This window comes from Saccopteryx leptura, chromosome 5, assembly GCF_036850995.1.
Source record: "Saccopteryx leptura isolate mSacLep1 chromosome 5, mSacLep1_pri_phased_curated, whole genome shotgun sequence".
Classification (NCBI taxonomy): Eukaryota; Metazoa; Chordata; class Mammalia; order Chiroptera; family Emballonuridae; genus Saccopteryx; species Saccopteryx leptura.
Window position 1 is genome coordinate 154403964 of NC_089507.1, and position 24818 is coordinate 154428781.

A 24818-nucleotide genomic window follows, 5' to 3' on the forward strand; every position below is an offset into this window, starting at 1 on the left:
TATACTTTTGTATACATCAAAAGCAGTACAGAGGAAAAAATGAATACTATAATTTTTAAGCCATTTTTAAAACTGACTTTATTTCCAGATATTGAAGTGCTCAATTCCATGAAGATTGGGATAATTTTTCTATTTAAACTTTTAGGAATAATTAAACATTTAGAGCCACCTTTGGCACTTTGTTTTGTAATGCTGTTTAATGTATAAATATTTATTTTTGAATATTCAACAAATCTGTACTTTCCTCTAGGACCCACATGTTGACTGTTACACAATGTCATCTATCAAGAGTAAACTATGTTTGGATAGAGATGCTCTGGTTGGATTAGCAATACTACTTGGTTGTGATTATCTTCCAAAGGTACACTGAAATTGTATTTATTTACTATTTATAGTGTGGATTTTTCTGATACCTTACCATCTGCATAAATATGAACATAATATGGTTATATGATGAAGAATCTAATTTAGAATATGATTTTAGGCATAATAAACTATTCAGTAACTACAATAATCAGCATTTCAAGTGGCATTAAAAAGCTGCCTCATTCATGTGACACTGAATGTTACAAACGAGACTAGAATATTAACTAGTATCACAGCTTGAATCTCAGTAAACCATTACTTTAGGTTAGGAGATTCATATTCAAGTTCACCTACCCATGTAAAGCAATAAAGGAATTACTCGTTTCTTTTACCATGCCAGTGTTAGCTTCTATCCCTCCTTTACCTATTTTTTGTTTTTAGTCTTTAGCTTTCCAGCTGTGCACATGCTCAGTGTTATAATATTACTGTTGCTAGGCTACCTGATTATTAGGGTAAGCCATTCATCCTTCCATGCCTCTTAGCATCTCATTCAATTTTGTTCATGAAAACCTTTTATTTATGTCTTAAGATGCACATTACAGTAATCTGTAACAAATAGTTATGATAACTGAGTGATCAATTAAGAATTTTAGATAACTCCATTCTTAAATACTATATTTAAAATTATAAATGAGGCCCTGGCCGGTTGGCTCAGCCTGGCGTGCGGGGGACCCGGGTTCGATTCCCGGCCAGGGCACATAGAAGAAGCGCCCATTTGCTTCTCCACCCCCCCCCCTCCTTCCTCTCTGTCTCTCTCTTCCCCTCCCGCAGCCAAGGCTCCATTGGAGCAAAGATGGCCCGGGCGCTGGGGATGGCTCCTTGGCCTCTGCCCCAGGCGCTAGAGTGGCTCTGGTCATGGCAGAGCGACGCCCCGGAGGGGCAGATCATCGCCCCCTGGTGGGCAGAGCATCGCCCCTGGTGGACGTGCCGGGTGGATCCCGGTCGGGGGCGCATGCGGGAGTCTGTCTGTCTGTCTCTCCCCGTTTCCAGCTTCAGGGGGAAAAAAAAAATTATAAATGACTTGTATTGTAGCTCTTATTATGTAACCCCATTATTAGGTTCCTACTGACCATCTCTGTATTCTTACTGAATCCTTCATTATACATATTGTATACTCATCCCCAAGAGACATCTAGAAAAAGAAGGTATATAATTATTATTATTATTATTATTATTTTTATATATTTTTTTTAAACAGGGCTCAAGAGAGAGGAAGAATAGCAGGGAAGTCAAAATTTTACCCTAATCTATAATTTATGTCATCGGTGACCAGATAGAGAAATTCACATTTATTTTAACTAGTAAGAAAAGGAAGCAGGAGGATAGAAACTTTTAAATAACATAAAAAAATAATTATTTTATTATAATTTAATTCTGAAAGAGGAAATTTATATTTCCCTTATGTAATTATATCATAAAGACTAGAAGCAGCCCAATGTTGAATGTAAGAAAAAATTTGCAAACTCACCTAAACCAACTTTAGCTACATTGGTGTTATATTATGTAGCCTTAGCTATTCAGAACATTTGTATCTTTCATCATCAGAACTGCCATCTATTTATGTTGTTCTACTTAAAGATTGTTAAGACTATGTGCTAACATGATTTGTCTTAAAAAAACTTAGCATGTAGTTAAATGCTAATACAAGAAGGTTGATATGCTAAATATTTGGCAACTGGTATGCCAAAGACATAGGCTTGTGGTTACCATCTGTTGTGCCATTTTAGTAGCAGAATGGTGGTGGATTGGGAAAGGGATTCAGGTTAGAGGGAAGACCCCCTTACGAGGAGGCACGCAGGATGCTTGAGGGTATTTTTAAAACTGATACCTCTGTCCTGGTGCATGTTGACTAACTAGCAGCCCTGCTTCTATAAGGACATACTTGTAAACTTTTACAGGAACTGGAAGACTCAACTTACACCAGAAATTGCCATGTGACTGTACATTTATTGGGTTGGGGCATGTTTTAATTCTCTTAAGTTACTCATTTCAAGGCTTAACTTGGAATTCCCCTTTGTTCTTTTTTGACATCTGGGTTTTTAAATAATTAAACGTTCATATCATTAACTGCTTTTTCCTGGTTACAAATATAACATAAAATTAGGCCAAATTAAGTTATTATGCAAATAATTTACAAAGAAAGTGAATGCCCTTTAAATTCTGTTCCTTTTCCTAAAATAAACACTGTCAGTAATATGCTATATGATAACCCTCTGACTTTTCTGTTTGCTTAGATTAATTAACTCGAGATCGCGCCACAGGCTGTCCTGCGGTTTTCACTTCCACACAATGCACCTTGCACATCTTTCCTGTCATTAGGCAGTGGCCTCATTCTTTCGTATTGAATGGATATATTACTGTACTTTGTTCATTCCCTAGGGATTAATGTTTGAATTTCTTTACCCACTTTCTGAAAGGGCGTCCCTGGAGTTGGAAAAGAGCAAGCATTAAAACTTATACAGACTTTGAAAGGGCAAAGTTTACTTCAGAGGTAACTAAGAAATACGTTTTCTTGTGACATTATACTGTTATTCTTCTTGAATTTAATTCTGAATATTACAAAAAGTATTACCTTTCCAGTAAAAGACTTCATATTTTTAAACTGATTTATATTTTCATTTGAAATTACTTATTTTTATTTATTTTGAACTTTTCCAAAGAAAGGATGAGGATATATATCCTAAGCCATATTATTATTTTTTCAATATTATTAGCTCACTGTAAACACAAGTAGTATGATGTCAGATGCCTTTATTTATAACTGTAGGCATTTGCCATGGGCCATGTTACCACCAAGTAAAGATAAAATTAAAATAATTTTATCCTTAAAATTATTTTTGATACAAAATACTTTGATACAGAATTTATTTTATAAATGTATTGCTTGACATGTTACAAATATTTAATAATAAGTAACACTTCATCAAAATTTTTGCTTGACTGCCCTTTGTTCTATAATAATATATTTAATAATACATTAACTCAGATTAATTTAGACTGTACAGTTTAAGCATTCAAGACAGGTCGTATTCAGAATATGCTGAAATGTATAAATTTATGCTATTGAATTTGGTAGTATGTGTATTATATTTACTTGGTAAAAGCAGCAATTTATAAAAAATTAATATTGAGGGTGATAAAATAGAATGAGTAAAGGCAAGAACGAGGACACTGGAGACTTAAAACAGTCCAGGCCTCCCTTAGGTTTGAGGTGGCGAGTGCAGGAAAGGAGACACTGCCTGGAGAAATCAAGAAGGAATGACCATGAAAACAATTTCAAATCACTGTGCTCGTTCCTATAATACTTCTCATTCAGCTGTAAAGCTATTGATAGATCTAAGGCTTCAATAAATTCCTTTTTGATATCAGTGATTACTGTGCCAAAGTAGGATAGAAGATATACTTGGGCATGGAGATGAGTTAAGGAATTGTTTGGGAATTGTGAAAAATAACACAAAGAAGGAAAAACAAGCGAATATGGTCCTTGGCTTACTACCAGTCATTCTTTTTTTATTTTTCTTCAATATTCCACTTTCAATAATGGGGAGAACACCTGGGCAGATGATTAACAAGAAATACAATAGAAGACTTGAACCACAATGTAAAGCAACTAGTCCTAATAGACCTCCACAGAACATTCCACCCAACAAGCATAGAATAAACTTTCTTCTCAAGTGCACATGGAACACCCTTCAGGATAGATAGACCACATGTCAGACCACAAAACAAACCACAAAAAATTTTAATGGATTGACATGATATAAAATATGTTCTCCAACCACAATAAAATAAAACCAGAAATCAACAACAGAAAGTAATTTGGGAAATTCACAAATATGTGGAAATTTAATAGGTAGATCTCCTGTATACAAGGGAGGAGACCAAGGAAAATGGAGCAGCTCGCCAAATGCTGAATCCACCAGCTTAAATACCATCTTGAGTTGAAAATAAAAGATGTTAGAGGTAGGCGGAGACAGTTATGGGAGGTTACCAGAAAAAGCGCAGTAAACAGGGTAAGGTTGTTATGCAAATTTAAGTCATGGTCTTTGCACAACTACCAGTTATTCTTATTGAAATGGTTTCAGCACACATTTGTACTTTTGGCAACATTTTATTAAATGTTGGTCTTGACATTTAAAAATAACAAAATTACATGTCTTTATAATTATTTGTTTTATTTTGATTAAGTTAGACTGACTTCCCCCTATTTATTTCTAATTTTTGAAACTCTGTTTAGTATTCATCCAGCAGCCAGAAGCAGTTAATGCTAATTTTCAGCAAGCGTGTACTTGGTATTTGTAGTATATGAGTTAGAAATCCCAAAAGTTTCATAAGTCTTGTTGCTAGTTACTACACAGTAAACTGAAGAGATAGTTTAGCTTTTTATTAGAACTTTAACTTCTGTAAGTAGAGGAACAATTTAGAACTTAGGTTTTATGATAGTGCTTAACTATCCACTGGTGGTTATATGTTGACATGGAACTTTAGCCAAAAATTAACTTTTATTTAATAGACATTTAGCAGTTATACACATTTAAAAATATATTTTATTAAACAGGTAGTTTTTGCTATTCTTTAAGGGATTGGGAAAATTTTGTAATTTCAAATGATCTGGAGTTTTGAAACAGTTCTTACTCAGAAGCTTCAAGTTTTATACTTTGCCCTTTACACTGTTTTGATGCACAGAAGTGTTTGTGTACACGATTCTGTTTGTTTTATACTCTGGCACTGAGAAAAGATATCAAAAACAGACACAGACAAATCGTTCTTTTTACATGTGTGCCTAAGTGAAGACTTTTTAAGGACATGCGCATGCTCATACTCATCTGCCTTTTCTCTCCTTCCCTCTCCTTCCTCTCCCTTTCTGACATTCTCCTTCCTTGTTGCCCTGTCCTGTGGGCCGCATTTAAAAATTGAGATACATAGATTAAGGCTTTTTCCAGGCTAGACCAGCAACTTTACCACCAAAGGAAAAAAGTTGGCACATGGAAGGGAACTAAATAACCTGATATTTGAGAACATGGCATTTTGGTGACTTTTTTTTTTTTTAAAGGTTTACTAAGTGGAAGGAAAAATCTTGTTACCCTACGGAACAATCACTAGTTACTCAAAAACTGGCTCATTGCTTTGTATGTTCCCATCCAGGTAAGCAGACACAGATAGCAGGGATACTATCTTAGAGTGAGTGTCAGATACCCATGTCGTCTTCATCTCTGTTCTCCTAGTCACATTTTACATCATCTTCCCCACTAGACTTGGAATCCTCAGAGTCAGGAGTTGTATCACGTGTACACAGTAAGCACCCAGTAAAGGATAGTTGAATGAAATCATGTGATGTAAATGGTAAATGTAGGGTAAGTGCAGTTTCAAACTCAAAATCTAAGATACTTAGATTGTAGTATTATGTTTTTAATATAGAACTCTATTTTAAAGGGGAAAATTATGTTTATAGTCTTAGGGGAAATTGAAATTGAAATATTTGTTTCCATATCAGTGATTCCATTTACATATAAATGGTTCTTAATTGTCCTGTAGTGCATTTTTATTGTGTGAAGATTTCACCTTGAAAGTAATCTCTAAAACATTCATTATTATTGAAAATAGCTTTTTTTCTCTTTATTACTTTTGGTAAAAGAATAAAACATGTCACTGATATGTACTAGATTAGAAAAGTTTCATTCTCAGGAGAGATTAAGGGATCATGATAGCTCATCTTTTAAAAGATGCTGCTTTGCCTACTTGCCTTAATATGTTTTCATTAACATTGTTACATTATAAATGAAATCATGGTAGAAATCAGTTTTATAGGTAAATTTCTATTCTGTAGTTTCTTGTCACCCTTTAAATGACAATTTTAGATCATATAAATTGTGTATGCTCTTCCACATGAGAATATTGAAGGGGTCATGCTTTGCTTTCTAAGGGAACTAGGGCCCACACCCATATCACCGCACTTATAATTTATCCATGTTCCCAGCATGGTTTAAAAAGAGTTATAAAGGTACCTGAAAGCTAAACACTATGATCTGGTATATTCTTCTAATATTCTCATTAAAGAAATCATTTCATGAATTATTCTATTAAGTAAATAATATTTTTTAGTAGTAATAATTATAGCCTAATTTTCTGGCATTTAGCTATCAAATTAACCACAAAGTTTTTCATTGTTGATTATTATGACTATATAATTTCTTTTTTTCTAAATATATAATTTCAAATTACAAATTAACACTTTCAGATAAAAGAGGAATTTACAGAAACAAAAGAGTATCATGATAGTAATAGCTCAGGACCTACTTCACCCTAAGAGTTACCATAGTGTGCATTACCTATTCAACCTACATGTGTTGAAACCCTTCTATAGGCTAGATACTATGCCAGAAAGTATTCATTTATAAATATTTGGATAAGGGCAAGAAAAAAAGTGTATGTAGAAGGTAATTCTAAAAAGCAGTGAAAAGCATACCTTTTTGTATTTCCCTAAAGGTTCACCTAAGGATCATGAACATAATGGATGCAAATTATGTCAAACTGATCGATATTGTGAACCACATGATTGTGAATACTGTTGTCCTTGTGAGTGGCACCTAGCAGAGTATGATAGGCAACTGACTGTAGTAGAGAACAATATTAAGAAGTAAGTTTTGTTTTTTTAACTCACTCTTTTCTGGCTTGACCTATTTGATACATCGGTGTTTGAATTATTTCCATATAACCTTCCCCCATGTCTGAATTAGTAATGTTTCAAAAAATCCTTTTCTTGATTCTGTTAAAAAATTAAGCTACCTCAGAAGGTAGAATTTTTTAATATATATTTTTCCAAAGTTAGAAGTGGGGAGGCAGTCAGACTCCCACATGTGCCCAACCAGGATCCACCCGGCATGCCCACCAGGGGGCAATGCTCTGCCCATCTGGGGTGTTGCTCCCTTGTGGCCAAAGCCATTCTAGCACCTGAGGCAGAGGCCATGGAGCCCATACTCAGCACCAGAGCCAACTTTGCTCCAATTGAGCCTTGGCTGCAGGAGGGGAAGAAAGAGAGAGGAAGCAGTTGGGGAAGGTGGAGAAGCAGATGGGCGCTTCTCCTGTGTGCCCTGGCTGGGAATAGAACCCGGGACTTCCACACGCCGGGCTGATGCTCTACTACTGAGCCAACTGGCCAGGGCCAGAAGATAGAAATTTAATAGTTATTCAAAGTGAAACTTCATGACTGGAATACTATACAAGGATGTATTTTATTAAATGGGAGGAGATTGGATGAGATGGTTTTAGAGTCTGATTGTATTAATAAAATATATATAATTTATTTTCAGAAAAGCTTGCAGTTGTGAGGGATTCCCCTTCCATGAGGTAATAACAATAATTCAAGTGTGTTTATTTTAGAAGTTTTTTAAAAAGTTTGAAGTCTCATATTCTATTTTCTTTTCTCTTACTAGGTTATTCAAGAATTCCTTCTGAACAAGGACAAATTGGTGAAGTTAATCAGGTACCAAAGACCTGATTTATTGTTGTTTCAGGTATCTGAAAATAAATTCTTTACAATATGAAGTTGGATATTAGGAAGATAATGGATAATCACTTTGCGTGGTCTGAGAGAACATTTAAAACAGAGCACTATAGATTGCCCATGTACTTTCCAGCATTTATTACTAATCATTTTTGTTTTGTTTGTTTGTTTTTAATTTAAGTTAAAGGAGGGGAAATAGAGAGACAGACTCACCTGTCTGGGGCCAATGCTTTGCCCATCTTGGACTATGCTTGCAACTGAGCTTTTTTTAGTGCCTGAGGCAGAGGTGCCATGGAGCCATCCTCAGCACCCAGGGCCAACATGCTCAAATCAATCAAGCCATGGCTACGAGAGGATAAGAGAGATAGAGAGAAAGGAGGGAGGGGGTAGGAGACACAGATGGTCGCTTCTCCTGTGTGCCCTGACTGGGAATTGAACCTGGGACTTCCACACACCATGTCAACGCTCTACCACTGAGTCAACCAGCCAGGCTCCTAATCTTCTTTTCTTTGTATACATAGTAAAACAAACTTTTCAGACCATAAGACAAATTATAATCATGCTATTTTTTAGAAAACACCTTAAATATACTGTACAGATATACTGTATTCTGGGGTATGTGAGGAGAGACAGGCTAATGGCCAGAGAATGTCCAGATCAAGTGTGTTGTTATGAAAGGTAGTATAGTTTACAAGGGCATTATGATATGTAATCAGTTACCTAAATCTAAATTTGGATAGTCTATCACTTTCTATGTGACACGGGATAGGTGTTGTCCTCAAAATAGAAATCGTATTACTTATCTCATAAAGTCACTATGAGGATTAAGTGCGATTATATATATTAACTCCTAATATAGTGGCTCAAGAAACAGAGTGGCTCAGTAAATTATAACTACTTGTTGCTTATTCCTGCCAAAAACAGAAATAATAGTGGTAGCCAACATTTACTGAACATTTAAAATTTGTTATTATATGTAGCACATTACATGTAGTATCACTTAATCTTCATAATCTGTGTGCAGAGTAATATTTTACAGATGGAAAGCATAAGACTAAGAGAGGTTTAGTAATCTACCCAACATCTGGGAAATATGCTGGCATTCAAACCTAGAATTCTCACACTTAATTATTGTGCTATATTCTTTCTGGAAATACTCTCACTGGTACTATTTTAACAAGGAAAAAATAATGTTATCTGAATGCTATTTGTCTCCAAGAAATAAGAAAACTTTGCTTTATTTTTATTTATCTACAGAGATTTACTCTTGAAAAAATGGATTGGCCCAATCACTATGCATGTGAGAAATTGTTGGTACTTTTGACTCACTTTGACTTGATAGAAAGGAAAGTTGGTAGAAGGAACTCTGATCAACTACAGCCAATCCGGTATGAATTATCTGAAGAAATTTCTGTATTTCTATTTGATTATCTTATGATCTAAAATTTTCTTCCATCTTTATAAAGATGGAAGAAAGGTCTAGAACAGGGGTCCCCAAACTACGGCCCGCGGGCCACATGCGCCCCCTTGAGGCCATTTATCCGGCCCCCGCCGCACTTCCGGAAGGGGCACCTTTTTCATTGGTGGTCAGTGAGAGAGCACAGGATGCATCCTGTGTGCTGTATGTGGTGGCGCCACAAAGTGCAGAGATGCGGGACGCACGCGTCAGGGCTCCGGAAGCGCGTCATATCACTTGTTACGGCTAGCATTGACAAATATGGAACCAGACACTGACCATCTCATTAGCCAAAAGCAGGCCCATAGTTCCCATTGAAATACTGGTCAGTTTGTTGATTTAAATTTACCTGTTCTTTATTTTAAATATTGTATTTGTTCCTGTTTTGTTTTTTTACTTTAAAATAAGATATGTGCAGTGTGCTTAGGGATTTGTTCATAGTTTTTTTATAGTCCGGCCCTCCAACGGTCTGAGGGACAGTAAACTGGCCCCCTGTGTAAAAAGTTTGGGGACTGGTCTAGAATAATGAAAGCTTATTCAGGGATTACAGTCAAGATAACATAGTATATTCATACTTTGACATACTTTACTGTTTCAAACACATAGTAATAATAGATTATTTAAAAAAACACTGTAAAAAGATATAGCCAAACTTAGCCAGATAACTCTGTGGACCAGAAAGGGAAGAAAAATGTGAAGTGGAACTGAGAAGTAATGAATCTCAGTGAAGGATAAGTGAGCATTCTCTGTACTGTTCTTGTAACTTTTCTCAAGATTTGAAACTCAAAATAAAAAGTTTGGAGGAAAGTATCAAACAAAAACAAAACTATAATGAAAAGATAATCTGATAGTATACATCTTCCATAATAGTAATAGATGCCAGAAAATGATAGAATAATATTTCAGAACCTTGAGTAAAAGTAATTGGCGACCCAGACATCATTAAAATATGATTTCCTGGTTGGAAAGGCATTTTCAGACATATGAAGACTAAGAGTTTACCATTCACTGAGCCTCATTAAAAGCACTGTTAAAGGATGTACTTCCTTCAGCAAGAAGAACACTGAACCCAGAGGGAAGATGAAGATAACAAGAAATATAGTGGTCAGCATAAAAACTGAAAAAACATATTTACCTAATTTAATAAACTGACTGGAAAAAATATGTACATAAATATCTGCATAATGCTTGATGATTAAAATATCATAAACTAAAACTTCTGAAGTATGCATAAGGGTAGCCCCTAAAACATTAGAAATACAATCTCTTATCTTCCAAACAATACATAAAATAGGAAAACAAAACTATCAAACCAAAGAATATAGGAAGGGGGAAGTAGCAAAGAAAAGCTTGGTAACGAAAACACAAAATTCACAAAATTAGAAATACGAATGAGTCCCACTATGTTAGTAATCTCAATAAATGTAAGTGAATTAAACTCATCTATTAAAGGTACTTTATTGGATGAGTAAACAAAATTCAGCAATATTTTGCTTATAGGGCATGTTCAGAATAAAACTACACAAAGTTTAAAAATAAAGTGATTTAAAACATTTACCAGGCAAATATTTATTAAAGTGATGTTGCATATTTAACAGAAACAAAATAGACTTTAAAACAACAATTATTATGGAAAACTGGTATACTGAATAATAAAGGAAAATCTATTCATAGGATTTAATAAATTATAAGTTATATATACCTAACAATAAAATTATCTTTTGAATAAATTAGTCAAAGAATAACTGGTAATTCCTTATCATTTTAAAAAATGTTATAAAATAGAATAAAAAATCAATGGAAATTGAATAATTCAACTATAAATCGAAAACTTCCAAATAACTCATGCAGTTGGACCTCATTAAATGAATTTGTTTTTCAGAATTGTTAAAAACCGGATCAGAAATGGAGTTCATTGCTTTGAAATAGAGTGGGAAAAGCCTGGTATGTATTCAATTTAAGCAAAATTTACAACATTTAACCATATATGTTTAGCAAATATTGCACACATATGTAAAACATACATATTTATATAAAAGATAAAGAAGAAACAGGCACCCAGGATTAATTTACAGTTTACCTGTGCTATTTAAATAGGCTTTGATTAATAGTAAAGATGAAACATTTTAAGTAATTTTATTTTAATGTCTTAAGTTGGCATTTTTTTTATATTTAATGTTTAAGAAAATAATATGGAAATAGTTTTGGTTTATATTTTTCAAGAAAATGCTGCAACCAACAGTCTGCTTATTGGATTTCATCATGTAGTTGAATCTAAATAAGTCAAGGGTGGCCCTGGCCGGTTGGCTCAGAGGTAGAGCTGGTGTGTGGAAGTCCCGAGTTCGATTCCCAGTAGGGCACACAGGAGAAGTGACCATCTGTTTCTCCATCCCCTCCCCCTCCTCCTCTTCTCTCTTCCTCTCCTGCAGCCATGGCTTAAATGGTTTCAGCAAGTTGGCCCCGGGCACTGAGGATGGCTTCATGGCCTCACCTCAGAGGCTAAAATAGCTTGGTTTCTGAGTAACAGAGCAGTTGTCCTAGATGGGCCAGAACATTGCCCGGTAGGGGACTTGCCAGGTGGATCCCAGTCAGTCAGAGAGCATACAGAGGTCTTTCTCTCTGCCTCCCCACCTCTTATCCTCTCACTTAATTAAAAAATAAAGAAAGAAGTCAAGGGCACTGAATGGCACCTACGGTACCGTTCCTCTCCTTTTCCTACTCTTTAGTTTTCATGGGAATGAAAACTTATTCTTATTTTGCTGCAGACAGAACTACAGTGAACTCTTTAAATTAGCATCAAAAGCTGAAGGCAAGAAAAGTACAGATTCTTGAAATATAAAAGAATCCCAATTTCAATTTTATTTAGCACTGAGAATATGTTGTGTGATTATAGGCGAATGAGTGAGAGACTAGATTTCTCAATGAAGGTTTTAAGTTGTAAGTTACTTTGAAGAATGAAATTAGTAAAGAGTTAGATCAACCTTCCTAAGCAATAAGAGGAAAATATAAAGCTGAAGAATTTTGAAAACTATTTAGGAACAGTGCCACCAACTATAGTATATTTTTAGAAAGGAAAATGGCATAAATCCAGTTTGGCTCTGCAGATCTCTGTGCAGCACTGAGGATCAGGTACCCACTTTCACTTATCCTTGTGAGAGCTGTCCTGTAAGGCAGAAGGTGTGCTCCAAGCTAGTTTAAGTAAGAAACACTTTAAATTCACCTCTTTCCGTTGTTTCTACTTTAAACTCATCAACTAATATTTTCATTCCAGTTTGGCCTCTTGTGCAGTTTTGCCCTCATACAGAGTAAATGCAAAAAAATCTAGTCTGCTATTTTATATCTTATTGTGAATTTTCATATAAGCATTCTCATTTTCCTTTATCAGCTGCTTGTAAGTCTATTAAACCTGGGTACATCTTCGAGAAGTTGATAACCTCTAGAAAATAGTACAGTAGAAACCACTTATCCATGGTTGCACCGTCTATGGTTTTAGTTACCAGCATTCAGCCATGGTTCACAAATATTAAGTGGAAAATTTCAGAAATATATAATTTATAAGTTTTAAATTTGTGTTTTTCTGATAAAATCTCGTGCTTTTCCATTCTGTCTTACCTGGGGTATAAATCATCTCTTTGTCAAACACATCCATGCTGCATATGCAATCTGCCCATTGGTCCCTAGTAGCCATCTTGGTCATCAGATTGATGTCACGGTATTGCAGTGCTTGTGTTCAAGTCACCCTTATTTTACTTAATAATGGCCCCAAAGCACAAGAGTAGTGATGCTGGCAATTTGGATATGCCAGAAAAGCTGTTAATGTCTTCCTTTAACTGAAAAAGTGAGTACGCTACAATCAGATATTTTGAGAGAGGAGACCACATTTATATAACTTTATAGTATATTGTTATAGCTGTTCTGTTTTGTTATTGTTAATCTTACTGTGCCTAATGTATAAATTAAACTTTATTTTAAGTATTTGTATATACAGAACAAAACATACATATATAGGATTTAATACTATTTGTGGTTTCAGGTGTCACTGGGAGTCTCGGATTGTATCCCCTGTGGATAAAGGGAACTACTGTAATATTTCTGATGAACCTTTCAATTCTGTTCTTTTCAGAAGCCACCACTAAAGAAAGTTAATATTGGCCTGACCTGTGGTGGCACAGTGGATAAAAAGTATACCTGGAATGCTGAGGTCGCTGGTTGAAACCCTGGGCTTGCCCAGTCAAGGCACATATGGAAGTTGATGCTTCCTGCTCCTTCCCCTACTTCTTTCTTTCTCCCCTCTCTGAAATAAATAAATAAAATCTTTAAAAAATAATAATAAAGTTAATATTGAACTTTATTTTATTTTATTTTGTATTTTTCTGAAGTGAGAAGTGGGAGGCAGACTCCCACATGTGCCTGACTGGGAATTATCTGGCATGCACACTAGGGGGCAATGCTCTACCCATCTGGAGCGTTGCTCCGTTGCATCCGGAGCTGTTCTAGCGCCTGAGGTGAGGCCATGGAGCCATTCTCAGTGCCTGGGCCAACTTTGCTCCAATGAATCCTTGGCTGCAGGAGGGGAAGAGAGAGACGGAGAAGAAGGAGAGGGGGAAGAGTGGAGAAGCAGATGGGCACTTCTGTGTGCCCTGGCCAGTTATTGAACCCGGGATTTACACCGGGCTGATGCTCTGCCGCTGAGCCAATCGGTCAGGGCCAATATTGGACTTTAAATCAACTATCTATTCCCATTCTGTATCTGGAATTTTAACACTTGTTAGTCTAAAAAATATAACGGCAACTAACCTTATCTAAACAAAGGTTTTTATCCTCGAAGCTACTCCCACCATCTCTAAAGCAAAAGAGTTTAAAATTCTAATTGTCAGGCAGAATAAAATCAGTTCTGTACTAGAATCAACACATTATTAGAATAGAGTTATAAAGATTTGCAATGACTTGTCCATTTGTGGACAAGGAAGTTTACATGATAAACTTAGTTACCTGGAAAAATTGAATCATTCAAGTCTGTAATTAAGGCTTCCTACTGTATTTTTAATCTTTTAGAACATTATGCTATAGAAGATGATCATGGAGAATTAGTTCTACAAACAATAGAAGAAGAATCATTATTTGAAGCAGCTTTTCCAGAGATTGTTGCTGTTTACCAAAAACAAAAGCTGGAAAAGAAAGGGAAGAAAAATAAAAGTAAGTATCTCATTTGATAGCTATTTATGTCTAGAGCTATCTGCCATTTGAATCTACATTTTCTGAATTTTGCTTAAAGTTCTATATGAGTAAAGATTATACACTTGCTTCTTTGTCTTGACATACTTTCTTTTAAAGCTGAAAAGTCAAGAATAAACCCTTCTTACCTGTATCTGATAACTTAACCAACTATTAATAATAGTAATTATACTAACAACTTTTTGAGCAAATAGTATATGTAATGTATTTTGGATTATAAATACATCATCTTTATTTCCCAGAACTCAGTGTGAAAAAGAATTTGATCATAACCTTGTTTTCAAAAAATATTTTTTAATTTGTTGATAATTATTTTGTTATAATTACTTATGACACATTTCTAGGAATATACTGGGACAAAAATGCAAAGATTGCTTATGCAGATTTATTCTGAACTCTTTAATTTTATTCAAGTTAAGTAAAATAAAGCAGATTCTAATTATACTGTATTTTTTTCTTTTTAGACATGAAAACTAAGCCTAAAGAAAACCATTTGCCAGAAACAGATGATACTGGTTTTCGGTCACTTATAACTTTAAAACCCACATGTGAAATCTCTTGTAAACAGAATTTCCGGTTAAATTTGGATGTTTCTTCTGATTCCACATTATCCCAGGAATCTATTTCTGCATCATCAAATAACTCGCGTTTATCTGAAGATGCTCTGCGCTTGAATATAGAAGAACAGTTTACATCTTCTTCAGGACCTTGGGCTGTGCAGCAAATTGAAGCTGCCAGTAAGTCTCTAATTTCAGAATCTAATCACCTGAATATCTCTTCCCCTAACTTGCCGGTGATTGCTGATCTACACTTGAGCACCATTGATTGGGATGGAACTTCTTTTAGTAATTCTCCAGCTATTCCAAGGAACAGTTGCTCTCATGGTTTAAATTCAGAACCTGGGACCAGTGGCCCTGACAGCTTTATAAAGACCTCAGGGCAACTGTCATGTGAAACAGAATGGTGCCCCACAGACATTAATAAAGAGTTGGATTGGGATATTCGAAAGACTGATCCTGAAGAGCATCTGCTCTCTGTCATGACTGATTTACACCTGCAGGACTTGCCCTTAAAGGAACGAATGCATCTAAAATCATCACATCCTCAGAATAACCTACAACCCGATGTGGACCTGAAAACCTTATCCCGACTCACAGCAAAAGACTCTTGTATTTCTAACAGTCATTCTGATAGTTCATCACATCTTCCAAAGGATCTTCTAGGAATGTATTTGCAAAACAAATCTAGGAACCCTAAAGTTCTAAAAAGAGGCCAGCTGTTTCAAGAGAACTACACAGTGAATACTTCTGTACCATATTCTGTCAAAAACATGACAGTAAAGACTTCTAATGTCAGGGTCGAACCACCAAATACTTCTTTAGATCAGAGTAGAAAAATTGATTTGCAGGCCACTCAGAAAATCGTAGAGAAGAAAAGTGTTTGCCTTGACAGATATTCCTCTGATGAAGACAGTGTCCCAGTGTTTGGGAGAGCTGGGTATGCAACTGAAAAAATGAAGCCGAGTTCTCAGAAGCAGAAATCAGCCCCGTTCAAGAAAAATGAAGCCAACAAATCACGTAACCCTAAGATACATATTAAAGAAACTGAACAGTATGCCCAGGTTTATAAAGCAACTGGCAGTGAAGAAAACTATTTCCCAGATGCAGCAAAGGGTTCTCAGAGTTTCCTACAGTGTCACGAGGAAAAAGACGAATCCGGCACTTGTTTGGATAGTCCTCTTCCGTTATGTCAGAGATTGAAACTGAGGTTCCAGAACATGTGAAATGCAATGAAAACTGTTTAAGTGTGACTTAGTGTTCTCCTACAAACAGCATTAGCCAAGACACAGGGAAGGTGGCTAGTTAATGCTTGGCAGAAAAATGGAATGCGGTTCTGTGTGTCAGGAGATGCTTTTGACATTTTAATCAAAATTATAATTTTAAAAAGTGACCTAAAATTTCTGTTTTAAAAGATGATCCTTGTGGTAAAAACTGTAGATGATATACATTTTTAAAACATACTCTTGCCATTTTTTTATATCTTTACTGACTATTCCTTAGTCATAGCTTTAATATGGTACTACACTGAGTTAATGCTTCATCTGTTTGCTTATTTTTACTGATTTCTTGCATAAGCCTCTAAAGTATTTATTTATATTTCAGCTTGTTTCCAAGAGGATAACTCTTTAGAATTGCCTATAATCTTGCAATATCTTTGCACCTTTTGTGAGAGTTATATTTTCTCTCCATGTGAGGATACTTTTAAGGTACCCTTTCAGTTTTGGTAAAAGTCTTTTGTGAGGGGAAAGATGGGAAAAGGGGAAGATGTCAATATATGTAGTAAAAATCCTGGTTTTAATGCTGAAACCAAAGGAATGCTATTCTTTCATTACCTCCAGAAGTTAACAGGCATGCAAAATGGAAAAAGATTTGAAAAATAGAATGTGTAATCAGAAGAGAATTAGACATTTGCTCAGATCACACAGCTAATTAATAATGATGTGAGATTCAGATTTCTTGCTTCCTAATTTGTTGGTTTTTCACTGTTTTCTGTTCTTGTTTTCTTCTATGGCATTTTTCTTTCCCTTTAAAAAAATAATTTATTGATTGATTTTATAGAGAGAGGAGAAGTGAGAGAGAGAGAAACCTTAGTCCACCATGCCACCCATCCACACATTCATTGGTTGACTTCTGCATGCGCCCCGACCAGGGACCCAACCAGTAAACCCTGGCACATCAGGATGACACTCCAAACAACCAAGCTACCCAGGCAGGACTCCCTTTATTTTTCATTATTAGAGAGTGAGAGAGAGAGAGAAACATTATTGTTGTTCCACTTATTTATGCATTCATTGGTTGATTTTGACCAGGGATCAAACCTGCATCAAAATCAGGACAATGGTATATCAGGACAATGCCCTAACCAACTGAGCCATGGCCTCTTTCCCTTACTTTTTTTTAAGTGAATCTAAATAATAATGAGTTTAACATCTCCAAATATTAAGTTATGCATTAATTCATTTATCAATCAGAAAGACCAGAGGCAGTCAGATTCGAAAGGAAAAAGTAAAACTCACTATTTGCAGATGACAAGATTTTGTATATACAAAGTTCTAAGGAATCCACTAAAAACAACTAGAACTGATAAATGAGTTTACCAGGGTTGCAGGATATAAGATCAATATACAAATATCAATTATATTTCTATATATTTTCACTGAATAATACTGAGTGATTTTAAAGTTATTTTTACAACAGCATTAAAAGGAATAAAATACTTTGGAATAAATTGAACAAAAGAAGTATAAAATTTGTACTCTAAAAACTATAAAGGTATTGTTGAATGAAAAATTTTAAAAACTTAAATAAAAAGACATCCCATGTTCATGGGTCAGAAGACTTGATATTAAGATCGCAAACTAATTTATAGATTCAATGCAATCTCCTTTGATTTCAGCTGATTTCTTTGTAGAAACTGACAGGCTGATTCTAAAATTTGTATGGAAATTTATGGGACACAGGATAGGCAAAGCAATTTTTAAAAAAATAGGAAGGAGAACTTGATTTCAAAACTTAGTATAAAGCTACCATAATGAAGACTATGTTGTCATGGCATAAAGGTAGACATATATATATGTTAATCACTGGGATAGAATTGAGAGTCCAGAAATATGCATATTTATATTTAATTGATTTTCAACCAGAATGTCAAGACTGCTTATGAGAAAACAGTAGTCTTTCAGCAAATGCTACTTACTGGTACAAATGAATATCCCCATACAAAAAAATGAAGTATAATCCCTACCTCATACAGTATACAAAAGTAACTCAAATGGATCAAAAAACTAAAAAGAAGAGCTAAAACTGTAAAACTCAGATGAAAACACAGACATAAATCTTCATAATTTTGGACTAGGAAATGATTTCTTTGATATGGCACCAAAAGCTCGAACAATAAGAAAAAAATGGACTTCAGAAAAAACTAAAAACTGTGTTTCAGAGGACACCATGAAGAAAATGAAAAGATAACCCACAAAATATAAAATGTTTACAAATCATAAATATGATAAAGGATTTGTATTAAGAAGGACTTGTATAAAGAACCCTTAACAGCTCAATAATAATAAGACAAAAGTCAGTAAAATATCTGAATGGATATTTTTCCAAAGAAATATGCAAATGGCTAATAAGCACATGAAAAAAATTCTCATCATTAATTATCAAAAAAATGCAAACTAAAACCACAATGAGATAACACTTCACACCTAAGAGGATGGCTAGAATCAAAAAGACAGCCGGACAGACGGTGGCTCAGTAGATAGAGCATCGGACTGGGATGCGGATGTCCCAGGTTCGAGACCCTGAGGTCTCCGGCTTGAGCGCGGGCTCATGTGGGTTGAGCAAAGGCTCACCAGCTTGGACCCACGGTCGCTGGCTCGAGCAAGGGCTTACACGGTCTGCTGTAGCCTCACGGTCAAGGTACATATGAGAAAGCAATCAATGAACAACTAAGGTATCGTAATGAAAAACTGATGATTGATGTTTCTCATCTCTCTTTGTTCCTGTCTGTCTGTCCCTATCTATCCCTCTCTCTGACTCTCTCTTTGTCTCTGTAAAAAAAGAAAATAAAGCCTGACCTGTGGTGGCGCAGTGGATAAAGCGTCGACCTGGAAATGCTGAGGTCGCCGGTTCGAAACCCTGGGCTTGCCTGGTCAAGGCACATACGGGAGTTGATGCTTCCAGCTCCTCACCCCCTGTCTCTCTCTCCTCTCTCTCTGTCTCTCTTCCTCTCTCTCTCCTCTCTAAAGTGAATAAATAAAATAAATTTTAAAAAAAAGAAAATAAATAAATAAAAGCTTTTAAAAAATGTTTAAATAAAACAGATAATAGGTGTTGATGAGGATGCAGAGAAATTGAAACCCTCATAGACTGCTAGTAGGAATGTAAAATAGGAGAGCCACTTTGGAAAAATCTGATGGTTCAGATGGTTAGTTATGATTACCACATTATGCATCAAATCCGTTCCTAGGTATACATCCGAAAGAAATGAGGACATGCATCCACACAAAAACTTGTATGCAGATGTCCATAGCACATAATTTATAACTGCCCCAAAGTGGAAGCAACCCAAATGCCCATCACCTGATGAGTGTGTAAGCAAAATGTGGTCTCAAGCAATTGACAATAAAAAAAATGAAGTGCTGATAAATATAATGTGAACCTCGAAAACATGCTAAAGAGACGGGCCAATCTTTACAAAAGACCTCATGTATGATTTGGTTTATATGAAATGTCCCAAATAGGCAAATTATAATCTGTAGAAACAAAGTAGACTCATGGTTGCGGAGGGCTGGGGGTAGGGGAAATGACTGTTGATGGGTGGGTTTTGGGATGAGTGGGTAGAGATGAAAATTTTCTAAAATTGTGGTGATTGCAAAACAATGTACTAAAACTATTGAATTATGCCAGTTAAATAGATAAACTGCTATGTGAATTATATCACAATAAAGCTGATCGAAAACCAAAAGTTGTAGAGAATTTTACCTGTCCAAACTCTTTAATATCTAAAATGTATACAGTCTGACCTCATTCCTATATGTGCACCACTGTCATTATTTTATATATTAGAAAACAAGTCCAGAGAAGTGAAGAGGTTTTCCCTAGATCGGAGATGAAATTTTGATTTATTAATCTAGTAGTTATGCCATGTTGCAAAGTTAGACTCAAATTTGGAATCCTTTTGAATTTTTGTGCTTTTTTTTGAAGTAATTTTACTTGTTTGTTTTTTTAATTCCACTAAATATATATAAAATTCTTTGAATCAAGTTTCACTTTGTTTTAGAAAAGTGGCATGTTGACACAGCACTTGCTACGTATAAATTCCTGGATAAGTGAATTCTAACCAAGGACAGTTCTCTCAAGGAGCCCACTTGTCCTAATTGAACTGATATGTTTTTTTAAATCAGTGGTTATTGCATAAGTGACATTCACCTTTTAAGGTAATACTTTCATGTGATTAAATTAAAAAGTGGGAATAGTACAAAAAATATGGAGTGAAAAAGTCAATTTCCTTTTTATTTCTAACAGCCAGACTCTAATCCTTCCATCTAGTGGCAAGCACTGTTTCTAATCCCTTGTAGAGCCTTCCAGAGGTGTGTACCAATATATTAATGTATCTTAGAAATTAGTCCATGTCAATAAATAGGTCTGTCACTCTTTAATGGCATCAATGTCCCTGCATGTATATCTGCACAGATGCTTAAAGATAAGTACAATAATAGTTGTGAATATCATGTTGAAGTTGACCTGTTGAAAGTGTACATTAGTTGAAGCATTTCTGATTCTCTAAAGCCAACTAAACTACAGAAAGTCAGATATGTCTGATATATGTATTTTAAAATACTGCCACTTTTTTCTAAAGGAGCAGAACTATTGGGTTCCCACAAGCATTACATGGGAGTTTCAATTATGTTAAAACATCACCAAAACTTAATATTGTCAATTTTTTTAATTTTAGCCATTCTAGTAGATGTGTAAATAATCCATATCTCCTGTGACTTGATTTGCATTTTCTTGATACCTGGTAACACTGACTTATGTGCACATTAGCCATTAATAGAGCTTTTATGAAATTCCTTTTTTGCCCCCAATTTTTCATTTGGGTTGTTTGTTACAAAATTGTGTGTGTTCATTATATCTTCTACAGCCTTTGGTCAGATACATGTTTTGCAAATAGTTTTTCTCCAAATCTAGCGTATCTTTTTATTTTAACTATGTTCCAAAGAGCAAAACATTTTGAGTTTTTATGTCAATTTTATTAATTTTGTTTGCAGTGTCCTATTTAAGATATTTTTTGTCTAACTCAGTGTCCCAACTATTTTTTCTATGCTTTCTTCTACAGGTTTAGTGATTTTTACCTTTAATCTTTGGGTCTATGATTAATTTTAAGTTGATTTTTGCATTTAATGTAAGGTAAGAATTGAGGAACATTTTTTCTGTGCAGGTAACAAGTTGTACCAGCACACTTTGTTAAAAAGACGTCTTTTCCCTCATTGAGTGACCTTGGCTCCTTTATTGAAAATCAACTGACCGTGTTAAGTGTTGGTCTATTGCTAAACTCTGTTCTTTCTATTAGCTGCAAGTTTATCATTCAAGTCCACACTGTCTTGATTATTATAGTTTTATAGTAAGTCTAGATATTAGATAGTTACCTTTGTTCATTGTCTATATTTTTCTGTCAAGGTTACCAAGGTCCCTTTGTTACTAAGGCTAATAATTTACAGTCTTAAATTTACCTTTCCATAGAATTGGTGACTATTGAACTTCCCTCTTTCTTGGAAGTTTCTGTTTTGTTTTTGGTTTTCAAGTCAACACTGCTTCTTGGTTTATCTCCAACCTTCTTGGCTACAATTTTTATACTCCTCATTGATTTGAATCTTCATGCTTCTTAAATACTGTGTTCCTTTAGTTCTCTCTCTTACTCTGTTCACTATTTCTGCATATTTTCTACTCTCATGGACTCTGATATGGATCTTTAGCCAAAGCTTTACTCCTGATCTATAAACCTGCTGATTAACGAATTCCTGACATCATTGGGGTAAAAGTATAGTAACAGATGGTCAAGGCTCTGAGCTGCCTGACACATCTCACCCTGAATGTACTTCCAAGCCTTGCTGTAACTGGTTCACGGTTCCAAGTGAGGTCATTGGGTTGTGCACATTCATTCATTCTAGAGACATTTACTCAGGTCAACCAAATAAGTATGTACATTAAATGCCAAGGGCTACCAGCAAATACAAAGTAACAAAACTCAATTCTCACTTTCAAGGTATGGCTAGAGCAAAGTAGGGAGATGTGGCATATTTACATATAAGAATAAAATATATTGGCTAGCACAGAATTAGTTGCTAAATAAATGGAATAGGCAATACTACCTGAGTCTTTTAAATGAGGGAACATTTTGGCAAACAGATTTGGCTGGGCTTTGAAGTATAGGCAAAAATTTGGCAGAATTGTAGCAGCGTTACGAACAGTACATCTCGGGATGAGGGAGGGACTGGCTTGAAGTGATGACATAGAATAAAGAGAGTTGGCATCCTTAGGGAATGGTGAGCAGTCCACTTCAGTTGTGGAATCTTATTTGGCACTCTGGTTTCCAGGGAACAGATTGCTGTGTGGGCAAGGAACGGCCAATGAGTGAGGGTATTGCAGAACCAAGCAGAAAGCAGGCCAGGCTATCTCAGGACAAAGGGAAAAAAATAGGTCAAAGTGTAGCAAAGAACCTGACCAGGTTGCTAAAGAATTTTGTCTGTATAAGCCACATATAAAGATTTATACGTGAGTTCATTGTTTCACACATATGGTACCAAAGGTGCACACCACCCGGTCATAGAGGAAGAAGGAAGAAGACACACATTTAAAATAGCTGGGCAAGGGAGAAAACTAACATTTTTTAAGTACCTACTTTGTGCAAACTTGGTTCTTCACAAGCTTTTTATCCTCTCAACTACTGTGAGGTTTGAATTGCAGTATTTTGAATATTCAGAAGGAAAAATAATTTCTATTAAAACATTTCTCCAGGGATCTGCTAATCAGGACCTGTTCACTCTGGGCACTGCAATCTTGGCTATGTTTACAATATCTACAGTTGTCTTTTTTATTTTTATTTTTTGGTGACAAAGACAGAGAGGGACAGACAGGAAAGGAGAGAGATGAGAAGCATCAGTTCTTTCTTGTGGCACCTTGGTTGTTCATTGCTTTCTCATATGTGTCTTGACTGGGAGGGGGGGCTACAGAGAGACTGAGTGACCCCTTGCTCAAGCCAGCGACCTTGGGGTTTTGAACCTGGGTCCTCCACGTCCCAGTCCAACACTCTATCCACTACACCACTGCCTGGTCAGGTTTTATCCCCCCCCCCCCGCCTTTTTTTATTGAATGAGAGGTGGTCTTAACTTGAGATTTTATAAGATGAGAACAATGTGCTGTTCAAATAGAACTGGTAACTAGTATATTATTCATTCAATCACCTAACATATTTATTGAAGTACTTTGTGAAAGACTCCTATGTTTCTGTCTGGATAACAGGCAGCTGGAGGTCCATGGAAAAAGGCTTAAACTGGGGTGAGAACTCAGGTCCCCTAATTTCCTTAGTGAAGGGACTTCCCTATATTTATGTTTCCATACTTCATTCCATTCTTTTACTCAAATACCAGTGCAAGGAGTCTTTCCTGACCTCACCTAAAATAACTCTCTGTTACTCATTAGCATTCCTTATCCTACGATACCTGTATTTTCTTCTTAGGTTAGCAGTATCTGATTGTATATATTCTTGTGGGTTTTCCCCATTGTTTCTTTCCCAAAGTAGGATGCAAACTCCATGCAGGCAGGGACTCGGTCCTTTTTGTTCACAGTGTGAATGCATGCTCACCCACCCGCGCCCCACTCTGGAGCCTGTACCAGTAGTGCCTGTACATTCTTTGCAAATGTGGTCCCAGAACTCCAGCACAGTTCACAAGGCTGGGCAGCCTGGCCCAGGGCACCTCCCAGCTTCCGCTTCAGAGAGTCACAGCCAGGAGCCTTGGATCTCCCTGCCTGAGCTCACCAGTTCGTCCCTGAGCAGATGTCTATGCCTTTACTCATGAATCTCCCTCTGCATGAAATGTCTGCTTTCTCCCTTGTTAGCTAGACAAACTCCTCTTTTTCTGTCAAGCACCAACTCAAAGATCCCAATTTTTAATTCCAGGCAGAATGCATTGCTCTCCTTGTGCTCCCAAAGAAACTGTACATACTTCCAAGATAGTATTTATCATGTCTCATTCATACATTCCAAATATTATTAGTTAGGTGCCTACTATGTAGCAGGCACGATATTATTATTTTTTATAATGTACGTATCTCTGTCTAAGACATTACTGGGAACTCTGAATGAAGGAATTAAATCGTCTTTATTTTTGTAACCCCCAGGACGTTGCACAGTTTAATTCTCTGCTTCGCCAACTTACTCACCCATCAAGATTCGGCATAAGCATGGTCTTCTCTAAGAAAGCCATGTAGTGTTTCTCATGGATCTCAACTCTTTTCTAAAGACTTCTAAAATATTATCTGTAAATAGTTTTGTGTTGATGGATTTGCATTTTGTCTCGGGCACAAGGCTGTGAGTATCTTGTGTGTCAGTCTGTAGCCCCTCGCAAAAGGACTAGCACAGAAAGCCTTCAGTGAATAGGTGGTGACTTTGGGGTCTTAGTTATTCCATTCCCCA

The 24818-nt window shown here is 35.9% G+C and overlaps 1 protein-coding gene across 1 annotated transcript in view; it reads left to right on the top strand.

Annotated features, from left to right (window-relative positions):
- GEN1 (GEN1 Holliday junction 5' flap endonuclease) overlaps positions 1-19184 on the top strand; it is a 34612-nt gene extending 15428 nt beyond the window's left edge. The window contains exons 4-13 of the mRNA XM_066386198.1: positions 251-361; positions 2784-2857; positions 5420-5511; positions 6853-7003; positions 7677-7713; positions 7800-7880; positions 9128-9258; positions 11209-11270; positions 14382-14522; positions 15026-19184. Coding sequence (XP_066242295.1) covers positions 251-361; positions 2784-2857; positions 5420-5511; positions 6853-7003; positions 7677-7713; positions 7800-7880; positions 9128-9258; positions 11209-11270; positions 14382-14522; positions 15026-16344 — 2199 coding nt within the window. The 3' untranslated portion in view covers positions 16345-19184. The remainder of the gene's footprint in view (positions 1-250; positions 362-2783; positions 2858-5419; positions 5512-6852; positions 7004-7676; positions 7714-7799; positions 7881-9127; positions 9259-11208; positions 11271-14381; positions 14523-15025) is intronic.
- The last annotated feature ends 5634 nt before the right edge of the window (positions 19185-24818 follow it).